The 14,996-nt window shown below is 42.6% G+C and overlaps 2 protein-coding genes across 3 annotated transcripts in view; one reads left to right on the top strand and one right to left on the bottom strand.

Moving 5' to 3' along the window:
• Positions 1 to 11,796, bottom strand: part of LOC135557500 (5'-nucleotidase domain-containing protein 1-like) — a 51,988-nt gene extending 40,192 nt beyond the window's left edge. The window contains exons 1-6 of the mRNA XM_064990800.1: positions 11,405 to 11,796; positions 10,646 to 10,737; positions 10,263 to 10,334; positions 9,963 to 10,072; positions 9,717 to 9,796; positions 9,515 to 9,596 (exon numbers count right to left, since the gene is read on the bottom strand). Coding sequence (XP_064846872.1) covers positions 9,515 to 9,596; positions 9,717 to 9,796; positions 9,963 to 10,072; positions 10,263 to 10,334; positions 10,646 to 10,737; positions 11,405 to 11,497 — 529 coding nt within the window. The 5' untranslated portion in view covers positions 11,498 to 11,796. The remainder of the gene's footprint in view (positions 1 to 9,514; positions 9,597 to 9,716; positions 9,797 to 9,962; positions 10,073 to 10,262; positions 10,335 to 10,645; positions 10,738 to 11,404) is intronic.
• LOC135557498 (collagen alpha-1(X) chain-like) lies at positions 3,112 to 9,339 on the top strand. Of its 2 annotated transcripts, XM_064990797.1 has the most exons (4): positions 3,112 to 3,218; positions 3,724 to 3,868; positions 6,853 to 7,697; positions 8,121 to 9,339. In XM_064990797.1, exons 2-4 carry the CDS (start codon positions 3,739 to 3,741, stop codon positions 8,706 to 8,708), a joined length of 1,563 nt encoding a protein of 520 aa, XP_064846869.1. In that variant the 5' UTR covers positions 3,112 to 3,218; positions 3,724 to 3,738; the 3' UTR covers positions 8,709 to 9,339. The 2 variants fall into 2 exon arrangements, with proteins under 2 accessions (XP_064846869.1, XP_064846868.1); XM_064990796.1 differs by having other exon boundaries at positions 6,853 to 9,339.
• Positions 11,797 to 14,996: the final 3,200 nt, after the last annotated feature.

A 14,996-nucleotide genomic window follows, 5' to 3' on the forward strand; every position in this document is an offset into this window, starting at 1 on the left:
TTGACTCAGAATGCCACCACATAATAAAGTGGTTCAGGTGTGCTGTAATAATAATAATAATAATAAATGTATTTGATATAGTGCTTTCATACAGAATCTCAGTCAATTGGAAAAAAAAGAAAATGAACAAAAACAAATTCAGGGAGCTGGCAGTTCATGGGAGATGGTCTTCCACAGCTAGATGACGATGCAGTTCAGTAAAGGAGTAACTGGCTTGAGTGGAGGTTGGGTTGATGGTAAAGCCAGGGAGGGAGAACATCAGTCAGACAGGCACAGAACTTTTCACCAGGAATCGCTTTCTCCGAAGTTCACGGCTACTCCTCCTCTGTAGGTAGGCAGCACGGAGCATCCACCAACCGAAAGTGTAGCACGCACCTGGGTGATGCTTCGGCAGCTAAAAGCGCCTGAGAGACCACCACACTGCGGCAGTAAATTAGTAACAGTGTCCTATGAGGCAATGTATATGATGTGATAGATGCTTATTGTAAAAAGGCCAATGTTTATGCATTTTGTTACAGGCCACAGGGTCACAACGCAAAACAAGAGGGATCTTGAAGGTGTTTCACTTCTATCCCCGTGCAGAAAAACGATCTGTAAGACCTGGTACTCCTCCTTTCAAACTCCACAAGGTATTTCCAGTACACGTCTATTCATGTGCCTCTAGCCTAGGCATTAACTTACGTTAAAATGACACAGTATGCTTTTAGATAGGGAGGAATGAATCCTGACACACCAACAAAAAAAATCATGGACCCAAATAAAAAATGCACACGTTGCCACTGTGTGGTCTACACGGCTTTCATGGTGAAAGTGTGATGGAGGGACTGGAGCCTGCAAAGTTTTTAAGTGTTGACTCCACCTCCTGCAACTCTGTCATTTAAACTAAAGGGGTTTACCAAGGATGCCCAGTGGCTTGATTGACTTTCTTCTGCAGGCTGTAAAACTAAGAGTTGGAAATATGTCGGAGAAAAAAAACACACACACTATTTCGTGTTTTTCTAAACCTAAAACATCCTCGAGCCCATTTCAGTCTACTACAGTAAAACTTGACCTGGCAAGGATTAACAGGTGCAAAACAGCTCAAAGACAAAGATAAATACTGCAGATTAGGAGATAGACACACAACATATACAAAAGGAGCAATTTGAGGCACAGCTTCTGTATACAAAATCGAAGGCTATCTTGACATTGTGTGTAATAACAACGTCATTATTTGGGGAGTAGGCATTTCCTGCTAGCACATGGTGACATCACAAAACACAGTTGCTGGACTCCAAAAGGCAGGTACTGTCCGTAAGAGTAGATACAGCGCCTAGTGAAAGTTAACACACCCCTTGCGCAATTCTCACATTTTGTCGCCTTAAAATGTCATCTAAAAAAGAGAGTACATTTAGATTTTTTCCCTACAAATCTGCACAACCTGCTACACATTTTCAAAGTAAAAGAAAAAGTATAAAACATTTTCTAAATTATTTTTTTTATTTTTTAAAAATAAATGTAATGATTGCGTATGTCTTCAAACCCCAGAGGTGGAAGCACCTTTGGCAGTGATTACAGCTGTGAATTATTTCGAATAACTCTGCACAACTCTTGCGGCAACATATCCATTGTTTTTGTCAAAATTGCTCAAGCTCGGTAAATTTGGTTAGAAAATGATTGATGGACAAGCAACATCAAAAACTTGTCTCTGAATTTCAAACAGATTTAAGTCAGGACTGGGACTAGACCCCTTAGAAACAATCATCAACATTTCTTGGGAAGCCATTCTGGTGTGTATTTGGCATTAATATTTGTGTAATTGTCCCACTGAAAAATACAATTCTATCCCAGGGTTAGGTATCCAGAAGACTGAGACAGGGTCTCCTCTAACTTTTTACCTGGTTGTTGATCATTTATTTTTTGGGATTCTGACAAACTCTCCAGTCCCTGCCTGTGACATGCATGCCCATAACATGATGTTGCCGCCACAATACTTGAAAATACAAGACATCTGCATTTTTAATTTAATTTTTGTATGTTATTGTGAAAATGTTCCATACTTTTTCTTTCATTTTGGAGCAGGTTGTGTAGATACATTTTTCATTCCTATTAAGATTTCATTTTAAAGGCAGAAAAATGTGACAAATGTGCAGGGTAGACTTTCACAAAATAATTTGGAGGTGACAATGGACATTTGAGAACCAGACCGCCAGAGGTCTGAGGACAGAAACTAAACTCTGCCCTCTGGTGTATCCATCTTGCACTGTGGCTCAGTGGAGGCACAGTACTGCTATATGCACTCTACACCACACAGTTTAAACAATTTAACTCTCCAGTAAATAAATGTCTATAAATGTCAGTAATGTTTACCAGAGTTCATTAAGCTGACATAGTGTATTTGATTTTGCTACCACAATCTAACATTAAAATCCTGTTAAGAAAGCAACACATTTGTTTGCGTGTACAAGGCTGAAACTTCACTGTTGCTTGGAAGTTCCCTCAATAAGGACTCAATGGTCTGGGCCATCCACAGTGTTATTTACTGTTACAGACAGGGACTCCATGGGATGACAGGAGGAAAAAGCTCAAGTACAGACCGTCTTTAATTTTCCAGGGCAAAAATGCTCACTCTGTCAATAAAATTATTTTGGAGACAATGACTGTACTAAAGCCATTCCCCAGCACCTGTATTTGAGCAGTCGAAAATATGCAGAACTGGGTAGAAGAGGGGAACACTTATGTTGTTTTTCTAATTCATCTATAAAAAAAACAGCAATTAAGATGTCAAAGATATCAAAGAATCAAAGTGAATACCCATATAGCTTTGTGCATTATCACGACTTGAACATACGACCACATATACCCACAATTGCCAAAGAGTTCAGAAACAAAAATAAAAAAACGTATCTTTAACTGAATTAAATCTAGTTCAGTCCTGCTCCATTGAGGATGGATGGATGAGGGAGGAGCTGTGGGGTTTTGAAATGCTATGAGAGGACTATCATCCTGAAGTGACATGCCTTCTCTCTCGGAGGATATGGCACCCCTCATTAAAGCTGACATCACAACGGGGTGGGGCTTTTATACTAGGTAGATTCTGGGTGATGCTGGAGACAGATTTGGTATAAATACCCCATACCCAGTGGCCTGGGTAGCAGCAGCCAGACTAAGGACTATACAGTACCGTGCCAGGACAGTAGCCTCCCGACCCTCACTGATCTTTTGGAGCCTGCCTGCTGGTAAGTGTATCCTGCCAGCTCTCTCTAGTCTGCTCTCTGGGTGTATGTGAGTGTGGCCCTCTGTGCCTGGTACTGTGAGGTGTAGAGTGCTTTGGGCCATTGGGGAGGCAGTTGGGGTCTTGGGGGCATGGTTGAGGATCAGGTTGGGGCAGTAGATACTGGTGGCATCTGGCCTCAAGTCGTCCTCATAGCAAGTGTCTTATCTATCTGTCATTGTGATGAGATGATTCACTTGGCGAGGGAAGGGATGACCCATACATGGGAGTCTGAATCTGACTTAGCTCTGGAAGTCTGACTAAAGATTTGGGGCCTGCAACGTTCCCTCCTGTGCTCGTTTCTTGTCATTCTGACACAGAAATGTTAGTTTGTTGTTGCAGGCCCTGCTGTAGTGACAATAGAACTGCAAAGCTACCGTATGAGAAATACAGGAGACGCCAGTGTAGTGTCTCTGTATGTTGAAGACCGTTCACATTTCAACATTCTGTTCTACATTTCTTTCTTGCAGGTTTAGCTTCACAGGATGGACCTCAGAGTGACAAGCGTTCTCCTCCTCCTGGTGGCCTTGGCCGTGGCAACACCAGAGAGATACTACCATGTACAGAAAGTAGCCAAGCAGCAGCAGCATTATCCTACCAAGAGCCATGTCCAAAGTAAGTCTCAACGTATTCATGTCTATTTGCACGCTAATGTTCCAAAGATAATTCTGTATCAGCTTTAAGGTACATTCTCTTGGTGAAAGGTTTAATTCAATACAATTCTAGACTGTACTGGAGGTTTGTCATTAGGGCCAGGAGGTTTTCTTGGCCACCTAATAGCCATCAGTGCCAAAAGGAAAATACTGGGTGCAAGTACACCCCAAATGTCAAACTGGAAGATACTTGGCTGTTTTGAATTCCATATAGCTTTACAAATGTAATTAAGCACAGCATGGTAAAATATATATATATATATATATATAGAGAGAGACAAATAAACATATCAAAATAATAAAGTTAAATCAATGTAAAACAGCAAAATATGCAGCATAATTTTTCATTTAAAAAAACTTTCATTACTGTGGAAGTTAATTGCTACCAAAACACTCACAGATGTAGAGTATTAAATCTCGACATACTTACCTTATGAAACAGGATTGATAGTACATTATCCTCTACAGGGGAACAAGTCAATTAAACAGACTTATTGAGGCATTCTGAGGCAATGTCTCAGTCCAAATTGTTGAGGGGTTTCACCTGCCCATAGATGTCGTGACAAATTGGAAACCGTGGGCCAATGCATCCTTCCACAGCTCCCAAGAGAGGACACAGTCATTCATCAACAGAAAGTGGATAATAAACATATGATTACAGTAGTTAAGATAATAACCATTCTCCTGCAACAACGCTGACAGTCAGATCACAGAGGTTCTGTAGCAGTGAGAGCCAGGGGCAATTATCGCTTCTGTACACCTCATAAAAAGAGCACCCAACGCACCAGTTAGATGTCGCTAGCTTCCACAGAACACTGCTTTCCAGATTCCATGTCACTCTTGACAAATATTATAATATCCTAACAAGATATCCTACTATCCTCTCTTCAGGAGAAAGCTCAGAAGACAGCGGGAAAAAAGTATAGAGAGTAAGAGTGGGGCTTGACAAAACAGCAGAGATGGGACCATTCGGTCAAGAATACGGTCCGGAGACGAGGGTTGTCGCTCAACCAGACTACGTCACTCAGTAGCTTTGCTTAAGATGTTTCGATGCATTTTTTAAATTTATGATTATGGCCGGTATCCTCCGACAGAAATACAAAACTTTCCCACACTTCAACAATGCAAACAGATGTTACCACGTTGCACTGGGCACACCCAAACAAACCGCTTTGTAGTGCTTAAATTGTCCCAGACACGTCTCAAAACAAATGCCCTACAGTAGAGTAGACACAAATGCAAATCATCTTAAATATGCTGTAAGACTTTAAAAAGTGCCATCCTCAGGATGTATAATGTGAAAGCCATGGCATGGCCTAGACATAGGATCTAGGCCTCACTAGACAAGTCAAGGTTGAACAGCTGGCTATGCCACAGTGTTGTTACCTTCCAGTTTCTGAGGTTTGACTTGGCTGCCAAACTGTCCAGTTTTGACACTTTCTGTTTTTCCTCAGGTTTCAAACCTACTCCTCAGTGGCTTTCAAATTACAGCCCTGTCTGGCCATTTTGTTCTCAAAGTGCTATTCCAAAACAGGAAAAGGCAAACACTTTATGTGCTTTTCTACAAATCATCAGTCAATTAAACTTCAGTCACTTTAGCTAAATGTTTCCTACTGACTTCTGTAGTAGTACCTTACACCATGGCACTACTATGCCACACATTACTCGAGTAGCAACAGCCTTGCCAATAAATTATAAAATCACTTTTAATAATACAATTAATACATGAATTGATAAAAACTGTTAATAACTGCTAGTGCCTTGAAGTTTTATATCTAAAAGGAAACTCCGTTTCAAAGGTCACTGTCCCTTTACCAACGTCAGTCAAAAAGGGGGCAGGGTCATCAACTCGGTGATGCAGCCAAGCTACAGCATAAGGCAAATACTGACCACTATGGACTGAATTCTGATATCTGAACAATGGTAAAGTGCCACAGACTTAACACAAATAGCTCAAGCGAACACATTAATGGTTATACAAAATGTTAGGCATAATATGCAACAAACAACACGGCTTCGGGAAAGTTATTGATATAGGCAGAGACGTAGGAGGTATTGTGGGCTAACCGCTCAAAGACACAGGGATAAAAGTATCCCTTCAGAATTTCACAACCTAGGCCAGAGTTCAAGGCGATGCACATACGTCAACTGGAGGACCACTAACCATAATCACGCACTACAGACAACTTGTGAAATTAAAGGGTTCAACATAGTGTGGGCAAATGAAACTAAAATAACTGGCTACAGTAGTCTAATGTGGTCTCAATATGCTGAGCACTGTACAAGGACCCCAGTGTTTATATGAACATATTCTCAGATCACTGGTGCTGTCAAAATGACCCTGGGAAAAGCAGTCAGTGCCCGCAAACTCCCTCCATAATCACAGAGCCTACATCCCCCTCGGTTGTTTAAATCTCATTGTGGTGTTTTAGAGTGGAATACCAAAGCAGAGGTAACTCAAGGAAACAACTGACAAGCTGAGTTGTCCCCCCCCCCCTCCCCCGATGCTATATGTTTGCAACAGGACTCAATAGGACACAACAACCATGACTGGATCAATACGTGTAACAACTGGTGCATGGCAGAGTTGTTCATCCACCCACACCCATACAAATAGGGCGCAGATATCAGAGTCATCAGCTTTTCAAAACATCTAAGATCCATTTGGGGCATCACTGAGAAAACGTCAATATATCTTTCCATTCAAATTCAAATGAAATAGACAAATGTTTCAGATGCACCCCGAATGAAAACAAGACTAAATGAATACTCTGTTAACAGATAACGGACTGGATAAATTAATCTTGACTGAAACCTAATGATCTACTCTGGAAAAACTGACAAACTTAATGAAATTTAAAAAAGATATCCTAAAATCTAAACCAATTACAGTTAACTGCAGTTGTTACCTGCATCTTAGGTAATTACGCTTATCCATTTCCACAGCTGTTTCAGGTGAGCCAGGTATTCCCGGATCCCCTGGTGAGCCAGGACCTATGGGCCCCCCTGGGCCTCCTGGCAATAACGGCGTGGGACATCCTGGACAACAGGGCCCACCCGGGGCCCCCGGACCCGCTGGCTACTCCGCAGCTGGCAAGCCTGGCACTCCAGGTGGTCCTGGGAAACCAGGTAGTAACGGAATGCCCGGTGAGAAGGGCCATACTGGCGCACCTGGAGCCATGGGTCCAAGAGGATCACCCGGTTCCCCTGGAAGCCCAGGACCTGCTGGATACTCTTCTGCTGGCAAACCTGGCCCACACGGTCTGCCCGGAGGCATGGGGCCAAGGGGTGAGAGTGGACTTAAAGGGCACCCAGGTATCCCTGGTCTGCAAGGACAAAAGGGAGAGAGGGGAGTAGGTATTCCTGGGGCACCAGGTGCAAACGGCCAAGTGGGCCCAATGGGACCCTCTGGTATGCCAGGGCAACCCGGAGTTGGTAAGTCTGGTGCCACTGGATACCCTGGGGAGCCTGGGAAGTCAGGTACTCCAGGTAGGGATGGAGCTCCAGGAGCTATGGGTCAGCCAGGGCCAAAGGGCCACAATGGAAACCCTGGGGTAGGAGCGCCAGGAAAATCAGGTGAGAATGGCAGTCCAGGTATGCCTGGAAATATGGGACCTAAAGGTCCTCAGGGACATGCCGGACAACCAGGTGCACCTGGCATACCAGGAGTTGGTAAACCAGGAGCTAATGGCATGACAGGTGACAGAGGATCCCCCGGTACATCAGGAACCACAGGTCAGAAAGGAGAGCCAGGGCCAACAGGTTACACTGGGGCAACAGGTGCTACTGGCCTTATGGGTCCAGCTGGGCCACAGGGTGCTAGAGGATTCCAGGGAGAACCAGGTGTGCAGGGATCTAAAGGAGATGTCGGCATGCTGGGAGCTCCAGGGGCAAAGGGAACCAAGGGGGATCAGGGACATCAGGGTTATGCAGGGAAGGCAGGTATCCCCGGGGCAGCAGGGCCTCCTGGTGCAACCGGCGCTACAGGACATCAGGGTAACAAGGGAGCTCAGGGCCATGCTGGCTCTCCTGGTCAGCCAGGTTCAAATGGGCTTACAGGAACAAAGGGACACCCAGGCACACCTGGAGGCCCAGGGAAACCAGGTGAGAGCGGCATCCCAGGGACAAGAGGACCAGTGGGGCCTTCAGGTCCAGCAGGTCAAGCAGGTCTTAGAGGTCACGCAGGTCTTCCCGGCGCACCCGGCCCAGCTGGCCAGATGGCCAAGGGAATGTCTGGTCCTATGGGTCCACCTGGAGCTCCTGGTTCCAGAGGTAACGATGGTAACCCAGGTGCTATGGGACCTCCTGGCCCACCTGGTCCCCCTGGTGAGATGGTCTACCATCACGAGAAGAGCATGCCCATCAAGTCCCATGAGATTATGATGCCTCATGAGATGATGAAGGCCCCTATGTCCGCCTTCAGCGCGGTTCTGACGGTGGCTTACCCATCAGCAGGTTCACCCGTTCCATTCAACCAGATTATTTACAATGGGGAGCAGCACTATGACCCCCAGACTGGCATCTTCTCCTGCCAGGTACCAGGTCTCTACTACTTCTCCTACCATATGCATGTTAACGGTGCTAATGCATTGGTGGCACTGTACAAAAATGGTGAGCCAATCATGTTCTCATACGATGAGTACAACAAGGGCTTCTTGGATCAGTTGTCTGGCAGCACTGTACTTATGCTGAATGCCCATGACCAAGTCTACATTCAGGTCCCTGATGAGGAGACCAATGGTGTCTTCGCTGCCGACAATGTTCACTGCTCTTTCTCTGGGTTCCTGATTGCCTCAACGTGATACAATCACTAATAACAGCTTAAAAGAAACTACCGAAAGAAATTGTTCAGTTTGTAACTTCCATCAAGATTGGGTTGTCATTGTAGAATAAAAGATTGATGTAATATTCTACAAGTTAATTTGTCATTGAAAAGGCTGAAAAGGCAAGAGCAGCAATTATCTCAAGTATTCTATTAAGAAGGGCTTTCGGTTCATGGAGGCATTTAAAATAAATAAGAAGAAAATAATTTAGGAATTAAATTGTTTGTCATCACTATTCCCTTTCCCAGTATATGCACAAGTATTCAGCAAACAATGATCAAGGAATACAAACCAGTCTGAATAATTCACAAAATGGTGCTCTTTGACTGCCTGTAACATTTACAGCAGATTTTTGTTGTTGTTTTCAAAGTCTTTAATAAATATCTTGTAATATACATGCAAAGGAAATCATGCTTGTTTTTTAAGGCAATGTTGTAAGTCAGATCGCAACACCTTTAACAAACCAGCAGTGTGATATTGCAACACACAAGATGAAAAACGGTCACAAAAAAAGTATTATGTCAAAAACAACTCTATGCCTGAGGATGCATTATGCTATGTTCAACTTATTGATCAAAGTAAAAGAATAAAGTCTTATTTCTGAAACTGACGGCGTTGTCTTTTCTTTTCTGTGTCAGTCTACAGTACGAAACTGAAAACCTTGTTTTGAGTTGGACTATTTCAGCCCACTGATATGGCCAATTTGAAATAGTGATTTCTGATATGGTCCACTGTTTCAACAACTGAAAGTGATTTGATTATTGCATAAGTAATAATAAGCATACCTTTGAATGCAGATGTGTTGTAATTGTGGTCGATGGCAGCAACAATGTCTTTCCAGAAGTCTGAATTCACCTCGTGCCCACGCTGTTGACAAAAACAAAATCATGTTCTTGAAAGGAGATACAATTTGGAGAAGAAAAAAAAACAAGTGTAAACATATTCATTATCTATTCATAACTCACTTAAAAACATTTACATTTTTACCTTATGCAACATATCCACAACCCTTCCACAGAGAAGAGCCCCGGGTAGATCAAAATAGTTGTCATAAAAATAGTACTTTGCTGCAGAGAATAAAACAGAACATATTTATTGTAAGAAACAATCCAATCAATAATCACTCTTTAGTCTTTTACATATATAAAAAAATGAAACTGCATTGCAAAAATCAAGAAAAAAACTGCTTTCACAATTTGGATGGGACACAGAGATTCAAGATTACAGACTTACTAGATTTCGTAAATGAGGTATTAAGGCTATTAAAGTTCTTCCATTCCCTTTTTGAACCATAATGTTTAATGATCTCTTCTGTGCTGAGGTTATTGGTCCCATGGGTTGCTCTGATGAAAACAGGTTTAAAAATCAGGGGTTTTAATTCATTTGCGGTGGAAAGAGGAGTAACAAAAAGGCATGCCCAAATATTGTACATTGATACAAACACTTAAAAACAGGCATTTTTCCCCATATCAATATAAAAAGGAACCCAATATCAGAGCGTGAAGTTGACTGTATCATTTACTGTTACCCTACCGTAAAACGGTTCCATCTTCAGCCAACTTAACCAAGTTTCCATCCTCAAGGTCTACCACTAAGCCTTTGAAACTGGACATACAGAACACACATTTCATAGTGGTCACTGGCAAAGAACAAGCATGTTGATCAATCTCCTATGCTAAGCAATAACAATAAGAATCTGTAAGCGATATTCCCCAGAGCACCGTGCATTCATCCAATGCCTATCATTTTTTAAAGTTCCCTTTATCTAACCTGAAAATGGGGTAGTCATTCACAGCAGTGGAATGATGCATGCAGGTAGTCTGAATGTACAATGGCACACCACAGTCATGAATGATTACAGCCTATTGAACAATGTGTTTTCTGCAGTCGTTCTGCTACTGCTGCTTGTGACTCACCAGAAATCCCAGGAAGCAGGGGTCAATATAAGAAGGTCCTTGTCATAGTCTTTATGCTCTACCAGATACCTGGTAAAGCTCTCATAGATCAGCTGCAAAGAAGCACAAATACATAGGGTCTCACTTGCATTCTATTCTATCCACAGGTGGGGTGAACATTCAGTGACACTGAACCTTTATGTTTGTACGATACATAAACACTGTGCTGTAATGACAACTACCGTGATGGAGCTGGCATACACTGTAAACCTATTTTAAAGTCACGGCTTCAATGTCATGTATGTGTTCCTGGCAGAGAGGATGCCGTTGGGTTTCTGCAGCTGGCAGTCAGATGTCACACAGAGTCAGCTGTGACTCTGGCTGGACTGCTGGCTAATTTGTTGTTGCATATTGCTTATAAATCAAATGTACGCATGCTATAAACACATACTATACAGTGTTGTTAGGTAAGTAGTTAGACGTTGCAATGTCGTTTTTGGGGGGCGCATGCATCGCAACTGCAATGTTTACCATATTAACACCATGTAGCTAGGATGTATGTATTCTATTCCATTCGTTCCATCATACATTGTGAGTATTAGCAATTGATCAAATGCAGCGAGCCATGAACGACTAACTTAACAATACCAGCTGGAAAGGACGGTTTATGTTGAATGCCAGCGTTAGTATACTTAGTAGCTAGCCAGCCGGCTAGCTATTGTTACAGTATCATATTGTCAGAAATCACAAGGACAGCCCGTGAGCTATAAATAAACTCACCCTAGAGGTCTCCTTCAAATGGTACCGACAGAGAGTGTGGTCCAAATCAAAACCAATTACATCACAATCTGAAAGGGAAAAATATTCGCTCATTTTAACGAGGGCGCTAGAAACAATCGAAACCAAGGATATTGTACTGTTGGCTACACACGCCTGCACACTGTATCTGTCAATGTCGAATCTGTACCCTCCAATATATTTGTTCCTACGGCAACACGTGGGTTGCTGTTTCAATGGGATGCTTTACAGAATGTATCCAATAACCAGGCACTGTCGTACACATTTAGTAAATCAAGGTATACGAATTGTTCCTTCATTGTTGGACATTCCGCATCAACTGCAATAGTGATATAAGGTGGAGGTGCGCAGAACGTGCACAAAAGGTTTGTGCCCGAAGTTTCCGGTCAGGGTGTACCGTAGTACGTCAAATAAATGTGCAATAGGTATTCGAAGAGCGGGGCTTTTCTGATAGGGTCCACACATATCCTAGACAATTTGAAGTTCTCAAAAAGTTGGAGCCTTAATTATTTATGCTAGTTAATTAACTAAACTAAAAGCCTAACATTTTGCCCACACATATGGATAGGCCTAGCCCAAGAATCTACTCTTAAAGCTAGAATCCTTAGTTGCTGAAACAATGTTTGTAAATAATGTAAACAAACACTGTATATACTCAAAACACAGTTTAAACTATAATTTTGATATAATGGATGGTTAGTTCTTGCATCCAAAGCGCTGTCAATTAAATTGAGAGTGGTTACATTTCTAGCATATATCAGATTTATACCAAAACAAGACGGGGTGACGCTTTGTTATTGTTTTAATTAAGGATTATAGCTTTAAGGAGTGTACAGTGGTAGAGCCATGTATGGACCTATAAGGACATTGTATGTTATTTTCAGAGGTGGACTGGCTCAGGCAGCAAAAACAGTCAAACACTACTCCATCTAAACGTGAATCGATTCTCAATTGCGATACGGTTCTAGAAACATAAAGCCTTATAATTCATATCACAGGAAAATCATTTCACAAACGCAAAATATACACTTACTGTCCACTGTTTTAACAGGCTTTATCACAGTTGCAGCCGACAGTATTTTTCAGTTAGGGTGGGAAACTTTTTGCATTTCCATCTGCTATAACCTCTTTCGGCATATTAGCCCAACACAAGATACATTTCTGAAATCCTCAAGAGTTTTCTTAATCACACACACACACAAAATTGATATCATATTCACAGGATGCATGACACCCATTTGTGTACACTGGGTAAAAACCATATTTTCATTTTTTATTTGGCAGACTGGAACAGCAGGTTAGATAACTTGGGACACAATTATTATCAGGGGCGCAACGTTCACTGATGCCGGGGGGGGGGGGGGGCAGGTGTCTATTATACTGATAACTAGTTCAAACAGGTGCCATTAATACAGGTAACGAGTGGAGGACAGAGGAGCCTCTTAAAGAAGAAGTTACATGTCTGTGAGAGCCAGAAATCTTGCTTGTTTGTAGATGACCAAATACTTATTTTCCACCATAATTTGCAAATAAATTCATTAAAAATCCGACAATGTGATTTTCTGGATTTTTTTTCTATTTTTGTCTGTCATAGTTGAAGTGTACCTATGATGAAAATTACAGGCCTCTCTCATCTTTTTAAGTGGGAGAACTTGCACATTTGGTGGCTGACTAAATACTTTTTTGCCCCACTGTAAAGTCACAAAGGACACCAGATAAGACAGGAGAAGTACTCCAGATATAACAGACTGAGCCTAGCATCCGACACATAAACTACTGCAGCATAAATACTGGAGGCTGAGACAGGAGGGGTCAGGAGACACTGTGGCCCCATCCGATGATACCCCCGGACAGGGCCAAACAGGCAGGATATAGCCCCACCCACTTTGCCAAAGCACAGCCCCCCACACCGCTAGAGGGATATCTTCAACCACCAACTTTCCATCCTGAGACCAGGCTGAGAATAGCCCACAAAGATCTCCGCCACGGCACAACCCAAGGGGGGGCACCAAGCCAAATAGGAAGATCACGCCAGTGACTCAACACACTCAAGTGACGCACCCCTCCTAGGGACGGCATGGAAGAGCACAAGTAAGACAGTGACTCAGCCCCTGTAATAGGGTTAGAGGCAGAGAATACCAGTGGAAAAGGGGGAACGGCCAGGCAGAGACAGCAAGGGCGGTTCATTGCTCCAGAGCCTTTCCGTTCACCTTCACACTCCTGGGCTAGACTACACTCAATCATATGACCTACTGAAGAGATGAGTCTTCAGTAAAGACTTAAAGGTTAAGACCAAGTCTGCGTCTCTCACATGGGTAGGCAGACCATTCCATAAAAATGGAACCTCCAGCTGTTTGCTTAGATATTCTAGGGACAATTAGGTGGCCTGCGTATTGTGACCGTAGCGTACGTGTAGATATGTACGGCAGGACCAAATAGGAAAGATAGGTAGGAGCAAGCCCATGTAATGCTTTGTAGGTTAGCAGTAAAACCTTGAAATCAGCCCTTGCCTTGACAGGAAGCCAGTGTAGGAGGCTAGCACAGGAGTAATATGATCATTTTGTGGGGTTCTTGTCAGGATTCTAGCAGCCATATTTAGCACTAACTGAAGTTTATTTAGTGCTTTTCCGGGTAGCCGGAAAGTAGAGCATTGCAGTAGTCTAACCTAGAAGTAACAAAAGCATGGATTCATTTTTCTGCATCATTTTTGGACAGAAAGTTTCAGATTTTTTGCAGTGTTACGTAGATGGAAAAAAAGCTGTCCTTGAAACAGTCTTGATATGTTTGTCAAAAGAGAGATCAGGGTCCAGAGTAACGCAGAGGTCCTTCACAGTTTCATTTGAGACGACTGTACAACCATCAAGATTAATTGTCAGATTCAACAGAAGATCTCTTTGTTTCTTGGGACCTAGAACAAGCATCTCTGTTTTGTTCGAGTTTAAAAGTAGAAAGTTTGCAGCCATCCACTTCCTTATGTCTGAAACACAGGCTTCTAGCGAGGGCAATTTTGGGGCTTCACCATTTTTCATTGAAATGTACAGCTGTGTGTCATCCGCATAGCAGTGAAAGTTAACATTATGTTTTCGAATGAAATCCCCAAGAGGTAAAACATAGTGGTCCTAAAACGGAATCTTGAGGAACACCGAGGAACACCGATATTTAAAGTTGATTTGTCAGAGGACAAACCATTCACAGAGACAAAATGATATCTTTCCGACAGATAAGATATAAACCAGGCCAGAACTGGTTTAGAATGTGGTGATCGATGGTATCAAAAGCAAGACTAAGGTCTAGGAGCACGAGGACAGATGCAGAGCCTCGGTCTGACACCATTAAAAGGTAATTTACCACCTTCACAAGTGCAGTCTCAGTGCTATGATGGGGTCTAAAACAAGACTGAAGCATCTCGTATACATTGTCTTCAGGAAGGCAGTGAGTTGCTGCGCAACAGCTTTTTCTAAAAAATTTGAGAGGAATGGAAGATTCGATATAGGCCGATAGTTTTTTATATTTTCTGGGTCAAGGTTTGGCTTTTTCAAGAGAGGCTTTATTACTGCCACTTTAAGTGAGTTTG

Source organism: Oncorhynchus masou, chromosome 16 (assembly GCF_036934945.1).
Source record: "Oncorhynchus masou masou isolate Uvic2021 chromosome 16, UVic_Omas_1.1, whole genome shotgun sequence".
NCBI classification, from domain to species: domain Eukaryota; kingdom Metazoa; phylum Chordata; class Actinopteri; order Salmoniformes; family Salmonidae; genus Oncorhynchus; species Oncorhynchus masou.